At 36.7% G+C, this 21,107-nt stretch overlaps 1 protein-coding gene across 7 annotated transcripts in view; it reads right to left on the bottom strand.

Moving 5' to 3' along the window:
- Positions 1-21,107, bottom strand: part of Huwe1 (HECT, UBA and WWE domain containing E3 ubiquitin protein ligase 1) — a 101,895-nt gene that overhangs the window by 38,727 nt on the left and 42,061 nt on the right. For 5 of the 7 annotated variants that reach the window (XM_059251248.1, XM_059251252.1, XM_059251253.1 and 2 more), the window contains exons 25-40: positions 18,052-18,268; positions 17,580-17,702; positions 15,899-16,136; positions 15,280-15,510; positions 12,817-12,939; positions 12,372-12,467; positions 11,558-11,827; positions 9,942-10,094; positions 8,271-8,398; positions 8,007-8,088; positions 7,023-7,199; positions 6,397-6,556; positions 5,422-5,780; positions 3,352-3,547; positions 2,247-2,414; positions 463-608 (exon numbers count right to left, since the gene is read on the bottom strand). In XM_059251248.1, coding sequence (XP_059107231.1) covers positions 463-608; positions 2,247-2,414; positions 3,352-3,547; positions 5,422-5,780; positions 6,397-6,556; positions 7,023-7,199; positions 8,007-8,088; positions 8,271-8,398; positions 9,942-10,094; positions 11,558-11,827; positions 12,372-12,467; positions 12,817-12,939; positions 15,280-15,510; positions 15,899-16,136; positions 17,580-17,702; positions 18,052-18,268 — 2,867 coding nt within the window. The remainder of the gene's footprint in view (positions 1-462; positions 609-2,246; positions 2,415-3,351; positions 3,548-5,421; positions 5,781-6,396; positions 6,557-7,022; positions 7,200-8,006; positions 8,089-8,270; positions 8,399-9,941; positions 10,095-11,557; positions 11,828-12,371; positions 12,468-12,816; positions 12,940-15,279; positions 15,511-15,898; positions 16,137-17,579; positions 17,703-18,051; positions 18,269-21,107) is intronic. The other 2 variants (XM_059251249.1, XM_059251250.1) reach the window with 2 other exon arrangements.

Genomic DNA, 21,107 nt, shown 5'->3' with positions numbered 1-21,107 from the left:
ATCAATTCTATAAACAGTCCACAAGGGTTAAAATTCCTTTTGAAAACAATGGCTGAGACTGCTACAGATTCTTTTTGGTTGACCTTTCAACCACATTCTCTCTATAATCTATGGGAAGCTCTCACAGTGACTAAGATAGTCAAGTAAATAGGAAAATGAGACACATTTCCAACCCAAAGAAAAGTAAAATGTCAGAGATATCCTAATTTTTGCTTTATTTTTAGGAAATAGATAATTTAAATGTTAAAATTAATACTTTTATCCAAACAGGGTCATATTATATATAGTCCTGGGTGGCTATGAACTCAGAAAAACTTGTGTTTGTCTCCTGAGTGCTGGGATTAATTAAAGGTGTGGGCCTATCATTCTGACAAAATACATACTTTTGGATAATCCTAGATACCGAGAAAATGGGGGCAATGGAAAGAGAAGAAATACAGAAGACAGCTGAAGTTGACTTACATTTAAGGAAAAACCTGACTGTGTATCAAAGTCACTGCTCTGACGAGTAAGTGACCGGTACTGCTGGTATACATCATCACCCATGTCTTGCAGGAGCTGGCCAACCTCTTGGGTCATTCCTCCAGGTTTAGGATCAGATTTGTCTGCTAGAAAAAATATAAACAAATACATAAACTAAAATATGGTCCTTTAATTGTGCAATATTAGTGCAATGTTATTGGTTCTGCACCAGTGTAGTAATTATACTGTAGAACAAACAATTATATCTATAATGGTATATACAAAATAACCTAGGTGTGCAGCATGTTAGACCACAAAGCTTTGCGCAAATGCACTTTACTGCTTACCCAACATCAGTTAATGCATTTCTCAGAACATATGCCTGTCATTAAGTGATACACGACTATCCCACTTATAGTGCATGGTTGTTATTCTAACATTAACTAGTTTTATGACCAAAGCAATTTATTAGTCTTCTCATATTCTTCAACTGTCAATATTGAGCCCAAAACAAACACATTTAGTGTGAAAGGCTTGTACAATGGGAGGCCAGCAACCAAGCCCATCTATTACAGCTTGAGCTAAATCACTGTGTGGACAGTAAACTAGGAGATGAGGTAATGACACTATGATAGGAGGAAAAGCAAATTAACTCTGAAAGGATCAGAATAGTATATGGATGAAAAGCACCAAAAGTCTCATATTTCTCTGCAGTTATTTCTATCACTGCTTATTTCACTAATTATGACATTTATTTATTTATAAAACCAAAAAGCATGACTGGAATACAACTTTGGGTTCCAAGAATTCAAACATGCTTTTCTAATCACTCACATGCAAAGGTGGATTGAGTGGTCTGAAAGTGAAGAAGCCATGTCACAATAATACCCTTAGCTCTTTGATATGATATAGCTATAAAGACATTTTGTTTTTGAGTATGAAAATATGACAAAATTCTTGGTATTTGTTCACAAATTTGTTACTATTTCTTTTGGAATCTTTGTGCACCCCTCTCTGTATGATATATATTTGCATACAACAGACATTTGGTAGTATCTTCATCAGTATCATTCAAGATTCGTATCAGAACAGATTTATGCACCTTACCTTAAGGACTCACAGAATTACTCTTGGACCAGTCATATTTTATGGTAATTAGCTTCTTCAGAGATGTGTATTACTTAGCATTTTGTTGAAGTTTTGTTTTTGTTTTTTAACACAGGGTTTCTCTGTGTATCCCTGGCTGTCCTGAAACTCATTCTGTAGACCAGGCTGCCTTAAACTGCCTCTGCATCCCTGGTACTGGGATTAAAGACATGTGTCACCCCCTCCCCAGTGTCATAATTGTTTTTTAAAAGAGGCAGAAGCAGGTGGATCTGTGAGTTCAAGACCAGCCTGGTCCACAGTGTGAATTCCAGGATAGCCAGGACTACACAGAGAAACCCTGTCTCAAAAAACAGAAACAAGAAACAACAACAAAAAAAGAGATTTATTTTATGTATGTGTGCGTATGTGTGCAAGTGACTACAGAGCCAAGAAAAGGGTAAAGCCTGAGTCACAAGTGGTTATGAGTTGGCTGATGTGGATGTTGAAAACTGAATTCAGGTCCTCTATAAGAATGACAAGTGCTCTTAACTTCTGAGCCATGTCATTCCTGTAATAATCACTTTTTGATTCTAGGACTCTGGACATAGTACTTACTAAGGCATGTGGTAGTTGAAATAACCCAGGCAAGATAACATATCCTTCAGAACCCTGGTTCCAAAAGTTGGCTAGACACATACCTTCCTCTGGAGCATGGTAGGCGGCCAAAGCATTCAGCATATCATAGATAACTTCCTTAATAGTATCAGGAATGACAGGCAGAGATGAAGGCTTCAAAGGTGTTGTCTTTACCAGCTGTACAGCATTAGGGCCTTTAATTCTAAGATTCTCAAATTCATCATCTGAAGCTAGGCCAAAATCAAACAGAAAAATTAGACAATAGTGCACCAGCACCTAAACCCCATTACTGACAAAGAAGTATCCAGAACAAGGATTGTATAACATGCAAGAGCTTAAAAAATAAGAATATTTTAAAAATAGGTTCAAATCTTATACTAAAAAAAGCTTTTTATAAACTATAGAGAAATTTTGTTTTGAAACTTAGTTCAGCTGTACTTCAATAAAGCGATCTCACAAACATTTAAATGTCTACATGAACTTTTGAGGAAGTTCACCTATTATATTTCCCCAAATCTCTAAGAAATGGATCCAGAACTCAGCCTAAGTGGTAGTGGTCATTATCTCACTAGTTTCTTCTGAAGAGACACTTGTATTTTTCCTTTCATATTAATATTTATCATGAATTTAGGCCAGCTGTCCTGTAAAACATTCCACAAATGATACTAATCTAATTATTTCCTCATAATAAAAAACGGATATTATCTTTTTGGCAAGAATACAGGTAGCACTGCAAGCTTGTCATTGCATCCCATGAGCCACATAAATACTTGTTCTTCAATCAGCGCATTCTATGTAAACCATCAACTATAGGTAAATTCTATTGCCACATCAAGACAAACTCTTCGTAGTCAAAGACTATAGTGAATGAGTCCCTGGTAACTGTGGCAAGTCCTAGAGAAGTTACTGAGAATTACCTACAGAATTTACTGACCCAAATTATCAACCAATGTCTCAATCTCTACCTAAAGAGAATTTTCAAATTATAGATCTCTTAGAAAGAAAGAAAGAAAGAAAGAAAGAAAGAAAGAAAGAAAGAAAGAAAGAAAGAAGGAAGGAAGGAAGGAAGGAAGGAAGGAAGGAAGGAAGGAAGGAAGGAAGGAAGGAAAGAAAGAAAGAAAAGGCCAGACTTCAGGATCTCTAAGAATAACAGCAAACGAAACTGACCAGTTCCTGAGCCTCGAGGGGCTGGAAGAGCAATGCGGATACAGCAATTGGCTACTTCTGTGAATATGTCTGGATTGCGGCAGGCAGCTGGCCCCAGGACTCGAAGAATGTAGTTGATCTCCCGGGAGCCGAGGCTGCCAGATACAACACCAGAGGTAGTACTTCCAGCTCCACTTGTAGCTGCTGAGCGAACAACCTAGTAAAAAGCATTGCCCATTTAAGTTTCTAAAAATGTAATTGTAAACAAAGTGTTGTTAAAGATTAAAATGTTAACTAAGCTTTGTCTTGAAACATTAGATGACAGCTCCAGATATTTGAAAGATACAATTGGTTTTTAAGCCCCTTTATAATTTAAATGTGTCTCACAAATTATAACAGATCTCAACTATTGATTCTTATATGACTATTAAATAGAAAGTGTATCTGATCACAGATGCAATATAGCGTCCACATTTAACTATCAGCTCTAGTCTCCCCCAAATATTGCAATATTAAGCTATAATGGTTCAAAATATGTAATAGACATGCACTTAGGAACAAAAGAAAACATTTCCTTTAGTTAATCGTAAGTTTGAGATGATAGTTACATTAGCTATCAAATTTTATGGATAGTTTCCTTTATGATAAAAAGGTTCACAAAAATACCATCTTCTGGTGTTTAATGCATTTTACCAAACTAGCCATGCTATCTAGTCTAGTATATTTTAACCCTTAAAGAGGTATGATTTATCTAGCTAATTATAATTTTTATTTTAAAATACAAAACTTAATGTAAAAGCATAATTTATAATCTGTACAGCTGCCTACTGTTTGATATTAGACATAGTTTCTTGATATTATAAACAATTCAAAATATTTTGTCTACATGTTTTGAAAAATTGTGTCAAATTCTTAGCTACAAAATTTGTATATGAAGTACTAGAAAGACAGCTCAACAGTTAAAGAGTGTACTGCTCTTGTAGAGACACTGAATTTGGTTTCTAGCACCAAAATTGGACAGGTTAGAACTGACGGTAACACCAGCTCGTGGAACTCGCTCTGTAGACTAGGTTGGCCTTGAACTTACAGAGATGCACCAGAGAGCTGGGATTAAAGACGTGCACCACCACGTCTGGTTGAAAATAAAGTTTTTAAAAATAATTTCTAAATGAAAAGGTTATCTTAATCCACAGTATGAAAGTACCCTATAATGTGGATGGACCAATTTCCAATCCTACTGAAAATAAGAGTATACCAGGTTCTTCACAACTTGTAACTGCACACTATATTTTGCCAACTTGGTAAGTTACTGCCACTGATCTTCCTTTGCTCCCTATTACCTGCTTCAACTAGTATTTAACTTTTTTTTTTTTTAAAGATTCCCTTCATCCAAGATTGGTCTATACACAATCTTAGCATTTTAAACATTCAAGAATTTGTTTTTAGTCCAAACTCTGTCTTTATGTCATTGGTTCTTCTTCATTGAGCTCAAATATGCTACCTTACACAGTTCTAAGTCTCCTGATCTTGTACACGTAAGGAAAAACCAAATCAAATGAAGGAAAAAAAAAACTAAACACATGTAAGTACAAACTGTTACCACTTTTCTGATAATCAAGTGAAAAATGCACATTCTGATTTCCAGGAATCCTCCTAATTTTAATAACACGAACAAAGCCAGGCACAAAAATGGATATGGCAATGCTAATTTACGTGTGAAACAAAACAATGTTTCAAGACAGGAACGATGGCGATAAGTAGAGAGATTGAGGATTCTGCAAGAGTATGGAGGTTTGCTTTACTTGGTTTTCGAGGCAGGGTTTCTCGGTGTACTTTTGGTGCTTGTTGTCCTGGATCTCGTGCTATAGACCAGGCTGGCCTTGAACTCACAGAGATCTGCCTGGCTCTGCCTCCCGAGTGCTGGGATTAAAGGCGTGCACCACCACCGCCCGGCTTTATTTTCTGATTTTTATAGTAAGTAATTATTAAATGCCCATCACAGTGCCTCACTGTAAAATCAGGAACATTAAAAAAAAAATCTATAACAAAGACAGGAAGTAAAGATCAGCATCTGACACCAGAAATACTGACCTTTTCCATAGTATGACGAAGAGTGCAAGGATCCTCAATGATGTGTCTTAAGAGAAGGGTGACTAGGGGGGTAAAGCCATTGAAGCCTGAGCTCTGGGTCAAATTCAAGATCATTCGTGTACTCTTCAGCTCTGCAAACATCATGGCATATTTGTGGTCCCGGGTGAGCCTCAGGCAGAGGCGAAGGGTGGCATGCAATGTGTCTGGGTCCACAGGAACTCCCAGCATGCTCACACAGGCTCGGATTAGAACAGTCACCATATCTTCCGTCAGGCCCTGGATTAGGATCTCCCCAATTTTTGTTTCTTCTAGGCTTGCCTCTTTTTCAGTGTTTGTACTCTCTAGGGCCAAGGGGATATCTAAAAATGGGGGGTGGGGAGAGGTTGTATACAGTTAGACATTTCATCCCACACCTCTCCTTCTAAAGCAACCAGCTATCACTTGGTCTGAAAAACACACCAAATTATAGGACCAGGTTTGAAGGTAAGCAGAGAAGACCATATACCTCTTACTGTTCCTTGAAAAGGAAACCCTGTGCCACAAAACTGGCTAGATCTAAAGCCATATAAAGGCATACTATCTTTACACAAAACTTTTCAAAATACTCAAAATAAGGAGGTTGGAGATATGACTCAGTGGTTAATTTAGGATCGTGTACTACTCTGGCAGAAGACCTGTGTTTGGTTCCCAGTGCCAATGTGGGGCATCTTACAATGGTCTAAGCACAGCTTAAAGGGGGGTCTAATGCCATCTTCTGGCCTCCAAAGGTGCCCATTCTCTCACACACGGTTAAAAATAAATCTTTGAAAAAAGATATCAAAATTAATGCAGTGTACAGAAGTGTGAAACTATAATCCCAACTATTTGGGTGACCAAAGTAGGAGGATTGTGAATTTAAGACTCACTTGGGCTATATCTATCAAAAAAACACCATTTGAAGGAAAACAAAAAAGACCTGAAATACTAAGGCCATACCATTGCCTTTATTTTCTTTACGTTTGATATCCATTTCTTTGCTTTCTTCCAGTGTCTTCTCTAGTTCCTGTCCATTGCTACTTTTTGAGTTTTTATTCAGTCGGGGTACCCTGAGAAGAGTTAGCATCACAGGGCGTCGGTTCCCTGTTTCTTCATTAACCTAGGATTTCAAACAGACAAAATAAAAATCTCTACATAAAAAGGAGGGTGGGGAGTCCTTTCAGACAAGATGCTGGAATAGAAAGGAACTCTGGCAATTAACCCCATCTATATAACATACAAAGATTAAAGCTGAAGGTATCTAGAACAGTACACATATGGAACTATAAGGAATTCTGAAATTTCCATTAGAGCAGACATCCTTCCTTAACAACAACTCTCTAATCTATGCCTGAACATAAAAAACTCACTTCAAGGAAGAACAGTATCAAATTACCACAGATCTATGGCTTAGCCTATGATTATTAAAAAGACTCAGTTCCCCTAAAAATTTAAAACTGGATTTAGAAGTAGACATCCTACTCCTTAACATGAACAGACTCCTGATTCAGAAAAAAACAAAGCAGAATGCATTAAGTACAATACCCCCTCCTCAATAAAGTTTACACTGTTAGTTGAGCATGTACCTGTACCATTGTAGTGAACTGGACAGTGTATCTTCGTCGGCCTGCAGTGAATCTTACACTTGTTTCTCCAGATTTCCAGGCAGAATCAATAGTGCTGTTGTTGCTAGCACTGTAACTACACCAACGTCCAGAGCGGTCATCAAACCAGCGCCAGTTGTTGCTGTTGGACTGTAGGTACTAAATAAAATGCAAATGCATAGATTCTTTATATTTCCTGTAAGCTTTATTTTCTGTCAAGACAATCAGCAGTCATCAGGATACATTGCTCAAAACTAATGTAGGAAAAAGGTGTACTATTGGACATTTAATAAAGTTCTATGAGGGTTTTATATATAAGTGTTTTTCATTGCTTGGTTATCTTTCAGGACCAAAAACCTAACAATTTCCCTGTCTTGACATCATCCACGTGTTTCCAACAGTTTTCTAAACAAGGAGCATGATCATGAGAAATACAATGAACAAATTCTACTGTTAAATTACTGAGATATTATGGAGTACTACAATCTTGGCGTTAGGAAAGTATTTCTAGAGGGACTGTTAGAAAATCAAGTTTTTTGCCGGGCAGTGGTGGCACACGCCTTTAATCTCAGCACTTGGGAGGTAGAGACAGGCGGATCTTTTTGAGTTCGAGGCCAGCCTGGTCTACACAGGACAGGAACTAAAACCACACAGAGAAACCCTGTCTCGAAGAAACCAAAAACCAAAAACAAACAAACAAAAAAAATAAAAATTTTCAAGAAGTCAAAGAGCATACTTCTATAACATTGATTCCTTGAGTAAGATGACCTTGAGGCCTTATCAAAATAAATAATTTGAACTCTCCATTTTAAAAACGAGACCCAACTAATGCAATCCTGCAAGAGTTGTATTTTGGAGAAATCATTTTACATTTTTTTTTCACTTCTCCACTCCTATCTTCTGATCTACTCTTGCCTCAAGAAATGAAAGCATCATGTTAAAACACAGACATCGTACTTCACACACCTTTGTCATTTGGCCTCTTCTCTTTGATGAGATGGCTGTCTTTTCATAAAAATCAATAAGGAGCAACACTGGAGTGATCCACCTTAAAAAAAATTATTTAGGTCAAGACAGAAACATGCATAAATTGAAAAAATATCTGAATTGTCTAACCATAAAACCCTCATGATTTACTTCATATATGCTTCAGAAAAGTGATTCAGGTGCTAAACTCTAGGGCCAAATCCCAGGAGAACAGAAGTGAAACCAGAATAAAGGGCCACTCACTTTGGGGTCTGAACCTCCTTTTGCTCTTTCGCAGCCTGAAGGCAGGGCTGAACCACTTCTAAGAGCTTGATTAGGACATTGAGGATGCCACTTGATTCAACCACCCAGGCACAAGGTAGCTTCAACTCCTGATTTTAAAAGACACAATCATAAAGAGGTTAAGATTTACACAACTAATTTAAAACACAAATTCTATTTCTTATCACTTATGAAATATTTGATTTCAAATGAGTTACTTCGGTTCTCTACAGTTTGGTTTCTTCTTGAGATAAGAGGAAGTTATGTTTACCTTTAAGGTCATTGTAATGACTTTCAATAAAAAGTATAAGGTATCTAAAAACAGAGCATCAGGCATATTAATGTGTTTCATATGGAAGTGGGTTCTTATATAATTAGGGGAAATCACTTAGGCTATGCAGTTGTTTTATTTTGTTTTTTGAGACAGGGTTTCTCCTGTAGCCCCCGGCTTTCCTGTAATTTGCTCTATAAACCCAGGCTAACCTCCAACTCAGAAATCTGCTTGCCTTTGCCTCCTAAGAGCTAGGATTAAAGTCATGCGCCACAACCACCATTTAGTGGCTGTGTAGTCTTAATGACATTTAAATTGTTAAGGTTTTTGATTTACAGAGAAGCTTTATATTTCAAGGAAACTAACACAATGAGGGTTCCACTTAAGTGTTGCGTTTAACAGAAAACCAATGTAAGTGATTGTTCAATAGGTGGCTATTTAGACAAACAAAACAAAACAAAACAAAAAAAACTAACAGAATCAAGGGTATGTGATAGGAGAAAACAATCATAATATCATCTTAGTTGTTTAAATGAAAAGGACTAGAAGGAAAACACCTATAATTCTTTTTAAGGGGCCCCCCATGACAGACTTGACTTTATATTATAATGTTACTGAGGTATATAAACATCTGATTCTTCAAAACCTTTTTCATAAGTATCTATTTTCAAAGCATTATGAAAACTTTAACTCTTATTTTACAGGAAAGTTTCCAGATAGCCTGACATAAATATTAGATTCATCAAAATTACTGTAAAGGGGTTTATTCTGGTAAATTGAGGTTTTACTATTATACAAATGAAGAACCACTTCTCCAAGATCAACTGCCTTCTGGTTTTTATATTGTTAAGAACAATAACATATCTTGTCCAAACTACTCCTTTGCCTGAATGACCTGCTAATTGATAGCCTGCTAATTGATAGGGTAAGGAAAGAGTCGGATTCAAAATACCTTAAATCCAACAAAATCCAATTTTCATAGTTTGCTATATTTGCAGTAGCTAGTTAGAATTCCACAGATTCCACAATTACTGTGATTGTCATTTAAATGCCCTTCGAAAGTGACATCTGATACCCTTATGTATGTTTGCAACTGAGTATGTGTGTGTAGAAGCCAGATATAGACAACGACCACATCTATCATCTTTTCACATAATCCTTGTTCTAAGAAGCTCTTCTTGCATTATTCAGAAATGATGCACATAAACTTTCCAAACCCAGAACCTTCTATTTTGCACTTCATTATACACGTTTTAGCCTATAGGGAAATTGTGGACTCACATGAAATACAGGGATCATGCTGTGTACTTCTCAATTCAATGTATTGTAAAGTGCTAATTCTTAAATAAATGAATTGTGAGGCCAAAAAATATATATTTTACCTCAAAAAGTAGTGTTAAAAGCAAGATTCTAGTAGCCAAATTGGAGGCCTGTGGCAGTGTGGCCATCTGACTGATCCACTCTGACACGGTTTTTGTGTCACTTGTTGTTAGAGGAAGAGCAGCATTGATCAGTACATCAGCAGCTTCCCACACCTAAATTAAAAAAAAATTGACAAGTCATGTAACTACAGAGTAACGCAGGGTCTGTGCAAATATTCAAAAACTTTAAATATACTCCCGCCACCCACAACATATTTGCTGAAGAATAGAAATATCGACCTACTTATAATAGGTAATTAATCAGAAGGTATAATCATTAACAATTATTCTATACAACTTTTAAATTTGCATTTATTTGTGTGTACATGCCCAAAGAAAACTTGTAAGAATGGTTCTCTCCTTCAACCATGTGGGTTTTTGGTGCTGTACTTAGGTCATCAGGCTTGGAGGTTAAGTGTCTTTTAAACTGAACCATCTTGCTAAACCAGTTATCCTTAAATTGCATTACAGAACACTAATCAAAGGAAAATGAATATTTAAAAAAAATGGTGCAGTAGCCTAAATGATTCTTTCAATCTTTACTATATCTCCTCTGAAATTATTGTAAAATCAAAGCCAAACTACTAAAATGCTAGAATATTATTAGCCAGGTTATAATTTGCAAAATGTTTAATGCGTTAAAATGAGTATCTCTGCTCTTCTCTACTTAGGTAAGCATACATTTTAGTAAAAGACCCTGTTACCTAGTTTTCCTTAAGGTTTATGTTTCTATACATTAAAAACTTATGCTTTGACCAGCTGCCCAGAAGTAGCAGAGACTAGTGAGACTGACAGGAAGAGGTTCAGTCTAACTGAGTCACTTGGAAAGGACACTCTCTAGTCTGTTGTAGTACAGTGTGCAGTGTATTCCAGGTTTTTGCGAGCTGTTATACACGCCAGGGTGGGCTTTAGTCATGTAACTGTCATTGAGTCATTTCTGCTCCAGTAAGAAACCACTCACACATTCCTTTAAATGACTCCCAAAAAAACTCACTGGTTCATGTAAAAAACAAAACAAAAGCTTAGGTTTCCATTATCCCAAACAGACTTCCTCTTTTAATTTACCAACTGCTTCAAGATTTTATAAAACAAAATCTTAATGATTTAAATACATACGATGATACAAAATTATATGTAAATACACAAATGCAATACAGCTATTTCTTGACATGGAGATTTGAGATCATTTGTTTCTTATCCTATTTCAACAATTAAAACACATTGATTTTATAATTGGAGGAAACAAACACTAAAAATGTAACAAAACTTGATTTTCAGTACCCATCAGGAAGTTGTTACACAGGAGGGAAAAATATATATTTTGTTAATATATGAGATGTAATTTAGCTCAAGGATGATGAGAAACATATTTAGATGAATCTGATGGAAAACTTTTTGTGAAATGGATAAAATAATTAATGAAGACAACCAAGTAGAGCTATACTGCAACCAAAAGATTTCAAACACAGAATACAAACGTATCAGGTAGAGTGCAAGGTTTTTCAGAAATGTAGTTTTGATAGATGACAGGAATACAACTTTAAATACCCTCATCTTTTGATTCCTTGGGAACTTACCTGATTGACAACTTGCTTCAAAATCATATCACGATAGTCTGCTCCATTACGCTTGATAGCTGTCATGATCAGATCACAAACACGGTATACCGTATCAGGCAGCTCATCAAGAAGATGGAAGCAGCCTGGTAACATTGTATCTGTGAAAGTGTGGAGCTCATCTTGTTCCAATGGGTCAGCATCTTGAAACTTCTCCAGACATTTAGCTTCTTCCTCTTCTTGTTTTTCTCGGGCTTTACGTTCCTCTTCCTCCTTCCTGCAAGCAACTTCCTGGAGGCAGGAAAGTTAGTGTGGCTATATATGACATAGGTGAAGGATGAAAAATGAGTATCTGACTCAGGTACTATATACCTTTTCAAACAGTCGAAACTTTCAAGTGGGCATGGTAATGAATGTAATAGTGGCCACATGGGTTAATGCAAGATAGGGAAAACAGACTACCAGGACCCAAAAGCCTTATCAGTTGTTATCTGCAGCATCCTATGTACTATTCTCCAGAAAACACATTTTTAGATCCTATCGACTGTTTCCTTTCCAGAGTGGTAAATTTAAGTAATATTATCCAGGAACACAGCTAAGTTTGGACTACTAGTTACTACCAGTTAGATTTTTGAGTCTTATTTGACAACGAAGACTGAATCATCTAAAGCTTCATTCAGGTCTATACAAGGTAGCTTAAGGACAGACCAAAAGGTTGAAATGAAAAAGTACTCCCTTGACTTTCCCCAACACTATGCAGTGATCACAGAACAAGAATTACAGTATTCACAAAAATACAGATTTATGGGAGAAGATACTTTTGAATGTCAGGTACCTCAGGTGACTCTGCCCTTTGATCCATTGGAATATCCTGTCCCAGAGACATGGCAATTGCTCTCATCATCTGATCTTCTTCAGACATGCTAAGATCCTACAGAATGACAACAGAGAATCCAAAAAATATACACATCCCAAAACAAAGAAACCTAAATAGGCAACTCCAACTGATAAGGAAAGGGAATGAGTCCAGAATGTTGTATTCTGCAATTAAACCCAACTAAGGCTTACTTACATGGTTACCACTACAGGGACAATGGGGAAAATTACAATGAAAACTAAGTATAGAAGAGCTTCTGCAAAGCCCAACAAATGCAGCACGGCAGTATATTCTGAAGCTTTTAAGTGTTAGTACATCAAACATTGGCACAGGACATAGACAAAAAAGGTTATCAGCAGCCAAAACAGGGCATAAAAATGTAAGATGTTCTGTGTTAACTCACCCGAACAACTCCTCCTATGATTGGAGGAGGATGGGTTAAAAGGTATTCTGTTGCTTGTTCCATTGTGCTGGTGTTCAACAGGGCCTCCATGGCATGTTCTCTTGTGAAGCCCATGTCCATGAGCTATTAAAAACATGTAAGAGCTTAGAACCACATTAAGAGATAAGTAAAAATACATTTCAAAATTCAAGGAACAACTTAAGTTTTTCTAACTTTACAAGAACTAAGTATTTATAATCCAGGGCAGTACCATATCATGAATGTTCCTTTATCTTTAGTCGGTCTCTAATATTTAAACATTAAAGGTACATAATGATGCAACTTCATTCTCTCTTAAAATGGAGGCCAGGGCAAATGGTTAATATAGTTAAAGATCTGAGATCGATACACAGAGGTATAAATTAGTATCTATTTTCTGGAATAGAAACTTGCAACAACAGAAAAAGTACCTGTAAAACTGACCCAGGAATTCAATTATCAGGAAGTGACTGACATACATAAGAGTTTACATATAAGGAAACTACCACAGCTTTATATTATCCAACTAAAAGAAATTTAACTCAACAATTCCTGAATGAGAACAATTCCTAAATGATAGTATAATTATATACAAAAAAGAATTATACACAGATATAAAATCTTAAATTTTCTAAACAAGAATTTATTTTTATAATATAAAGTAGCAATGCATATACATAAGACAGATTTGAATAAAATAAAAGAATCTTAATAATAATAATAATAATAATAATAATAATCTACATAAAAATTTGAGGAAGACAAATGCCACGGACCCAGCATGGATAGAAAACACTGTTTCCAGAAGACATAAATCATTAAATGAAAATCTCAGTGCCAGGCATGGGATACCTTCCTAAGTTATTATTCAAGTACTTCCCAGTGTCCCATCAAACTCTACAGGATATTACCTTAGTTCTTGGTTGCCAATGATAAACTAGGTAGTTAAGATCCTATTGCTAAAGACACAACACATTTTGGTTTCAGGACAAGATATAATCAAATTATAATGGAGCTGAAATATGCCTCCTTCCTGGCTAGTTTTCGTAGTGCCAGAAAGTGCTATGTGGGTCACTTGGGAAGAAAAAATAATTAATAGACTTCACCGCTGTGAATCTAGGCATACTATAGCAAAACCTCGTGCAATGGTGGCATGATTACTATGGAGGTAACTAACTGCTTTCTCAATGCATTTGAAAGCTGCTCTACAGGAGGTAATTTATACCTTATACTGTATACCTGGTCAAAAGCTGGGGCAGTCATGTTGTCAAGCTGTCTTCTAAAAATTTTTGCCTATAGATAAGTGCTGTTCTCAGCCTTTGTCAGAAGTTTCTTTTTGCTGCAGGCAATAGTTAATGCAGAGACTTCTAACTGCTCCAAATGCTGAGAATAAGTGCTTAGCCCATTTTAAACCTACCCTCCAAAGGCTCAGGAAATATTATGGAAGAGGACAGAAAGAACTTAAGATGGAAGAAGGGAGAGAATTCTTTTGAAACACTGCTTTCTGGACATACATGGCCTTTGCAACTCATGAACTCACAATAGTTGTGGTTATCTGAACAAGGTAAAGCCAGTGAAGATTCAACTATGAATGGTTAGGGGCTCACAAAGTCCCACCTCTAGCTGAGGAGCCATTAATAATTTGTGGTTGCTAGGGAAGACAGTAATTCAGGGTCTGACATTAAGTTTCCCATGTTCCAGTGGGTGGCCATATACCCATTTACATACAGATAGCACCAACAGGATTCAGTGTCTTATTTTTAAAAACTAAATAAAGAAGGGTACATGAAGGCAGAAGGGAAATGGGTTGGGGAGACTTGGCAAGGAGGTTGAAGGGGGTGGCTATAATAAAAAATAAAATTACAAAGAGTAAAAAAAAAATTCAGGAAAACAATGTTAACATATTCTTTGAAGCTTCCCCCCCTCTAGTCTCAAAGTGTAATCATTTTAAAATGATATAGATTTAGAGGCGATTCAGAGTTTGAAAAAGCTTTTACTGGAGAATAAATTTAACCACAACAATCTTTTGCATTAGAAGTTAACCAGAAGGTAACTGAAGGCAGTTTGATTACCAAAAACATTCTTTGCAAGTTCCTGATGTAATTAATATGCTTGAGGATACAAATGTATTACCTATACACAGTACTGGGACCATATCCTTCAACTTTCCTCAGGAAGAAAAAATAAATGGTTTGAGAAAAAGATCTCTAGGCTAGTAGAACCAAGCACTTAGGGGTATAGAAGCTTAGAAAATGTACAAGCAAGATAGGTGGCAGATTAACATTAATCTCAGCATGTGGGAGGCAGAGGCAGGATTCTAAGTTTAAGGTCAGTCTTGCATGCACAGTTAGACGTGGTAATTAATAAAACACAAGAAAAGTTATGAGCATTAGATTCTATAAGGTGCAAATCATAGGGTCTGGAATCTGAGGTTAGCACTCTTACCTGTTGCAACTGTTGCTGGTTGACTTGCGGTTCTCTGCGGGAGCCACCTTCTTCTTGGCCTGCATCCTCTTCTCCTCGAGATCCTTCCTTCTCTTTGCTCAGTCTCTCTCGAATCACAGGTTCTCCACGGAGAATGTGGCACAGAATGGCCAGCATAGACTCAGCCATTCGTCCCCCATATACCTTAAGAGGTTTCCGGTTCCACAGGTTCTTGATGCAAGTAAAGGCTGCCTGTAAGTCATTTGAAAGTGTTTGAAGACTTTCCCCTTCAATTCAAAACCCCCAGAAGTGAAAGAGTCAGACACTCCTTCTACAATGAGTCAGTTCCAACAATAACAACAACAAAATTTAGACTGGCACTGAGGTGGTTTAACAAAGTATAGTGGAGGCATTTAATTCATCCTCAATTACTAAGTACCAATCAGAAGCTCATACTTCATGTTTATAGCATGAAAAAGAAACAGTCTCTATGGTTAGTATTTTTGTAAACGACCTTATGTGAGACTCATATTCATTTGTTTTTCAACAATCACATTTTATTATAGACAAAACATAGTGGCAAGTATTCAGTTAGCCTGAGAACATTTTCTCCTTTGGTTTTATAATGCAGAATACTCACTTTTTGAGTTACTACAAGGAAGCGGAGGGCACTGAATTGTGGAAAGCTTTGAACCCCTCCGGGCAATTTGGCAGGCAGCGAATGTGGCGATTCGAGCACTGTGGTGGGATTTACCATCTTTTCTACAAGCATAAGCCAGGCATCTAGGAATTCTCCTGTACCATCAGGTAAATCTGAATGTTCCAATCCCTCAGAAACGGGAACTTTTCCTCCCATGGACAGAGCCCAGTTGAAAGTTCTAAATTCAAGTAAGACAAAGCATGTGGATAGAATATTAACTGGTATTTCACATATCGGAGAACTTACATTTTAAAGGATTCTAAACACTACTACACTGGTACTAGTTCCTTATTTTCTCTCCTCTTGGTATTACACTTTTTCTTTTGAGATTTAAAATAATCACATCACTTCTTCCTTCCCTTTCCACCCTCCAAATGCCCTCGTGTAACCTCCTTGCTCTCTTTCAAATTCATGGCTTCCTTTTTGATTGTGTTACATGAATATATGTACAAGTATATAAATGCATATATGTTGTTAAATATAACCTGTTCAATCTAGATAATATTGCTTATATTTTGGCGGCTGACCATTTGGTATTAGATAACCAACTGGTGTGTTCTTCTGTAGGTAATACTTTCTCCCACTCTCAGCATTCCTTATTTGCCTGTGTAGATCTCTGCATAGGGTTGAGTCCTCATGGGCTTTTCCCCTACATTTTGGCATGTCTATTATTGTTATCCTTGTTCAGCTCATGTTTAGGCTGTCATGTTGTTGAGACTTTATAGGTGCAGCTTATGATATTACTAGGAAACAGTCTCATAGTAAAGACTTGATCCTTTGGCTCTTTCCTACCCTTCCTTCTACAATGTTCTCTGAACTTAAAAGTTATTTTATAGATGTATCCAATGGGACTGGGCTCCACGACTCTGCATTTTGATTGGTTGTGACTTCCTTTAACGGTCTTAGTATACTGCCAAAGAAAGCTTCCTTGATGAGGTGTGAAGACTACATACATCAGGCTAAACTAAGGAGAAGCTATTATTACTTCTAACATGCCATTTATGAACTTTTTAAAGACTTAAAAACATCCACCCAAATGGGTTTAGTTTATCTCAAAATCTTTTGGCCAAGCAAAGTAAAACAAAACAAACTTACTGAATTCAAAGTAACAAATAAAGTCATTTTATTAAAAAAAAAACCAATAAACCCCAAAAGACTATGTATTAAGAATGAAAAGCCAAATATGATAAAGCTGAAAATTTTTTATGCATTCGTTCACATGTTTGTTTTTTAATTTTATGAATGTTAGTATATGCTTATCTATGCGTAACCATGTGCATCTGTTACCAATGGAGGCCAGAAGAGGGAAATCAGATGCCCTGGGACTATAGTTACACACGGTTGTGAGATGCCAAATAGGAATTGGGAATAGAACATGGGTCCCCTGGAAAAGCTGCAGGTATTCTTATCTACTGAACCACCAATCTAGCCCCAAAGCAGAGACTCTTACTATATTACTATATTTCCCTCCTTCTTAGGACATACAAATGATAAAACTAATAGCTTTCTGTATATATTCAATCATCACAGGATAAATGACTTAGAAAGCTGTGAGCTGGTAAGGCACACAGGGAAGATCAAAGTGTAAGAAATGATTCTCTGTGAAGCAAATAATCCTTACTCAAAAAGAGCATTGTGACCGCCAGAACAGAGAAATTTCTGCAGCATAAGGTGGTAAGGATACTTTCTCTCATCAAACAGCATTGGAGATGTGAATCCAACTGAACAGATGAAGAATGTCAGCCTAAAAAAAGAAAAAAAAAAACATAAAAAACCAACCATTTCTAAGACACACACAAAAGCAACAGGAAATTAAGTGAAAAAGTCAAAGGGAAAAGTTTACAAAGCATTTAGGTGACAGATTAGTTAGGCACCAGGATAATATTTGCCACCTAATTAAGAATTAGAAGCTCACTGAAATGCAGTTTATCTTTGAACCCATGTTCTAAACTAGGTACAATAAAAACACTTCATATGGAGTACATATATAGAGAAAACTAGAGATTTCCAAGTTTGTGCTAAGTAGAATAGGAACAAACATACATTATTTTGATTGCCACTTTCTACTCCCTGTATCTCAAATGGGAACTCACCTGAAGCGGGGAGTAGGTGTATATGGTGGGGGCTGCCATGATAAGCCTTTTGTGAGTAGCTTAGTAAGAGCTGAAGCTGTTGATCTAGCAGCAGGTGTTGGTGCAGTAGTAGTACTGGCAGCATGATGGCTCCTTCTTTGGCGGACAGGAGAACCAACACAAAGCTTAACAAGGAGTCCAAAGAGCTCAGCAAGTGCTCGGCCTAATCTGGAAGAAGCTGGAACCCAGAAGGCAGTATAATGCTATAAAATGGTCACATGATTTCATAACAGAATACATGCTTCCCACACATTTAAATTATTATACATATTATTTCTAACATTATTATCATGTGTAGAGCAGAGGATAACCTTGAGGAGTCAGATCACTCCTATCTTTACATGGATTCTGGTAACAGATCTTAGGCCATCAGGTTTACACAGAAAGTGCCTTTACCCACAGAGCCATCTCACCACAAAAACTTTTTTTTTTAATGATTGCCATCTACTGAACAATAGTAAAGAAAGTCTTGAACTGCCTCTTCATGTGATAATCTGAATAGGAAGTTTCACAAGGAACAGATGTACCCTTTGAGAGCAGAAAATAAAACTATACTGACATAACAAAAATGAAAGGCATTAAGATAAGGACTTATTATACTGTTAAATTAAGGATAAATCGACACTGTCTTTTTTTGAAACAATATGGCAGCAGTTAAGTACCAATAAGTAAATGATGCATTCACAGGATTTAAAAAAGCTGGGTGGTGGTAGTGTACGCCTTTAATCCCAGCACTGGGGAGGCAGAGGCAGGAGGATCTCTGTTGAGTTCAAGGCCAGCCTGGTCTCCAGAGCAAGTTCCAGGACAGTCAGGGCTGATACACAGAAAAACCTTGTCTAAAAAGAGTTATTTAAAACGCTTACAGAACTGTAAATAGCAAAAAAATGTTTAATTCAGTGGTTTTCAACCTTCCTAATGCTGTGACCCTGTATTTCCTCATGGTGTGGTAATCCCCAACCATAAAATTATTGTTGCTACTTCATAACTGTAATTTTGCTACTATTATGAATTGAAATGTAAATATTTGGCCAGGCGGTGGTGGTGCATGCCTTTAGTCCCAGCACTCGGGAAGCAGAGGCAGGCAGATTACTGGGAGTTTGAGGCCAGCCTGGTCAACAGAGTGAGTTCCAGGATAGGATCTAAAGCTACACAAAAAAACCCTGTCTCAAAAAAAACAAAAAAGAAAAATAAAGAAATGTAAATATCTGTTTTCTGGTGGTCATAGGCAACCCCTATGAAAGGGCAATTCAACCCCAAAGGGGTCACAACTCATAGGTTGAAACCCACTGAATCAATTGACCCAGAAAGATGACATACATTATAAAATACATAACTAAAAGAAAAAGGTTAGCAGGAAAAGCATAAAAGTTCCAGCAGTGCATTCTTATGAAAATATATTCATACATTGTTTCCTTTAAACTTTTTTTTGGGAAGGGGGAGGTGCGTATGTAATAATACTCATATGTGCAGTAATCAATGTATGTGCATGGGGAGGAAGAGGACAATGTCTGGATGTCTTCCTTTATTACTTCTTTTTTGCATGTGTGTACACCTGAGAGACCAGATTTTTTGCTCTATTGCTCACACCTTGGTTTTTTTTATGAATCTGGAACTCATGGACTGGTTTGACTAGAAGAACAACGAGTGTCAGATTTCTCCTTATCTCTGCTTGACAGCACTGGGATTAAAGGAATGTGTTGTCACACTTGGCTTTTCATCTGGGTATTGGGGAATATGAACTTGGTGGGGACTCTTGCTAGCTCAGCAGTCACTTTATGCAGTCATCTCACTAGCTCTTTTCTCGATATATGTAAATATGTATATACATACATAAAAGCAAGCATAGAAATAAATAAATAGAAAACTATATAAATATACCATATATAAATAGAACCTGTGTATTCCATTTATGTTTCTGAAATATAACACTGAAAACTGACTTATTGAGATGAAGCATACAACACAGAAATAAAACAGTCATTTCATTTTCTATTCCATGTAATTTTAATTATGGAACCAGCTACAGATACATGTACTACCTGGCTGGAAGTTCTGGCATACTCAGATTCTGAAAACCTAATGAATTTAAATCAACAGGAAAATGCACCAAGTATTAAGTTTATATTTAATTTCATTACTCATAGATGAACAGATAAGTGAAGCAGCTCAAAGATACTTCAAAGAAAGAAAACAAAATGCCTGATCAGCAAAGAAACAGACAAGGAAAACATAGGTTGGGTCCACATAGTAACCCGAGAATGCTCAAAGGTCACAAAACTCAAGTATCGTCAAATAAGAAGTGAGAAACACAAACATCGTCTAATTTATTTTGGGATAATTAGATCTTCCAGATCAAAACAAACATGACTAAAAGATAAACTCTTAAGGATTTAAGGTCAAATTAAAGCACAGGTCATTTTTTTTTCCTTCCTTACTTTACGATTTAGGTCTTCATTTTCTCCTTCTATCTCAAAGCACTATAAAGTGGCAAATGTCGACAAATATACAAAATAGGTCCCCCAAATACTGGTATCATACTAAGTGGCAAAAGATGGCAAATCATTTCACATCTTTAATAATATATCTTTGTACCTGCTAATGCAGTCTCCTTGAAGCACTCAATTTGACTTTAATAAAACACAAGAAACGATGTTACTGGATAATCAAAGCTAAAGGATACTGCTGACAATTCTGAATGCTTAATCATATAAAAAACCAGGAGTTATTTCCAGAGGTGGAAAGAGGGTCAACTATCACACTGCACACAAGTAAAAGTATCCGGTAGACTCAGCAATAAGGGTACCTCAGTGAGACATTTCGGTAGAATGCCAGGAGATGCCATTTACAATAACTGAAGAATGAACAACAGGTAAGGAATTTTAAAAGCCAGGGTAGTTATCTCAGGAAGGAATTTTTTCCTTTTATATCCCCTTAGGGAATATGTCACACATGGGGATTCAACAAAGTACAAGTGAGAGTCACAGCATTTCCACTACTTTTTCTTATTCCATCAAAAA

This window comes from Peromyscus eremicus, chromosome X (genome assembly GCF_949786415.1).
Source record: "Peromyscus eremicus chromosome X, PerEre_H2_v1, whole genome shotgun sequence".
NCBI lineage: Eukaryota > Metazoa > Chordata > Mammalia > Rodentia > Cricetidae > Peromyscus > Peromyscus eremicus.
Note: the sequence above shows the minus strand (reverse complement) of the source record. Positions and strands in the feature narration are given on the sequence as shown.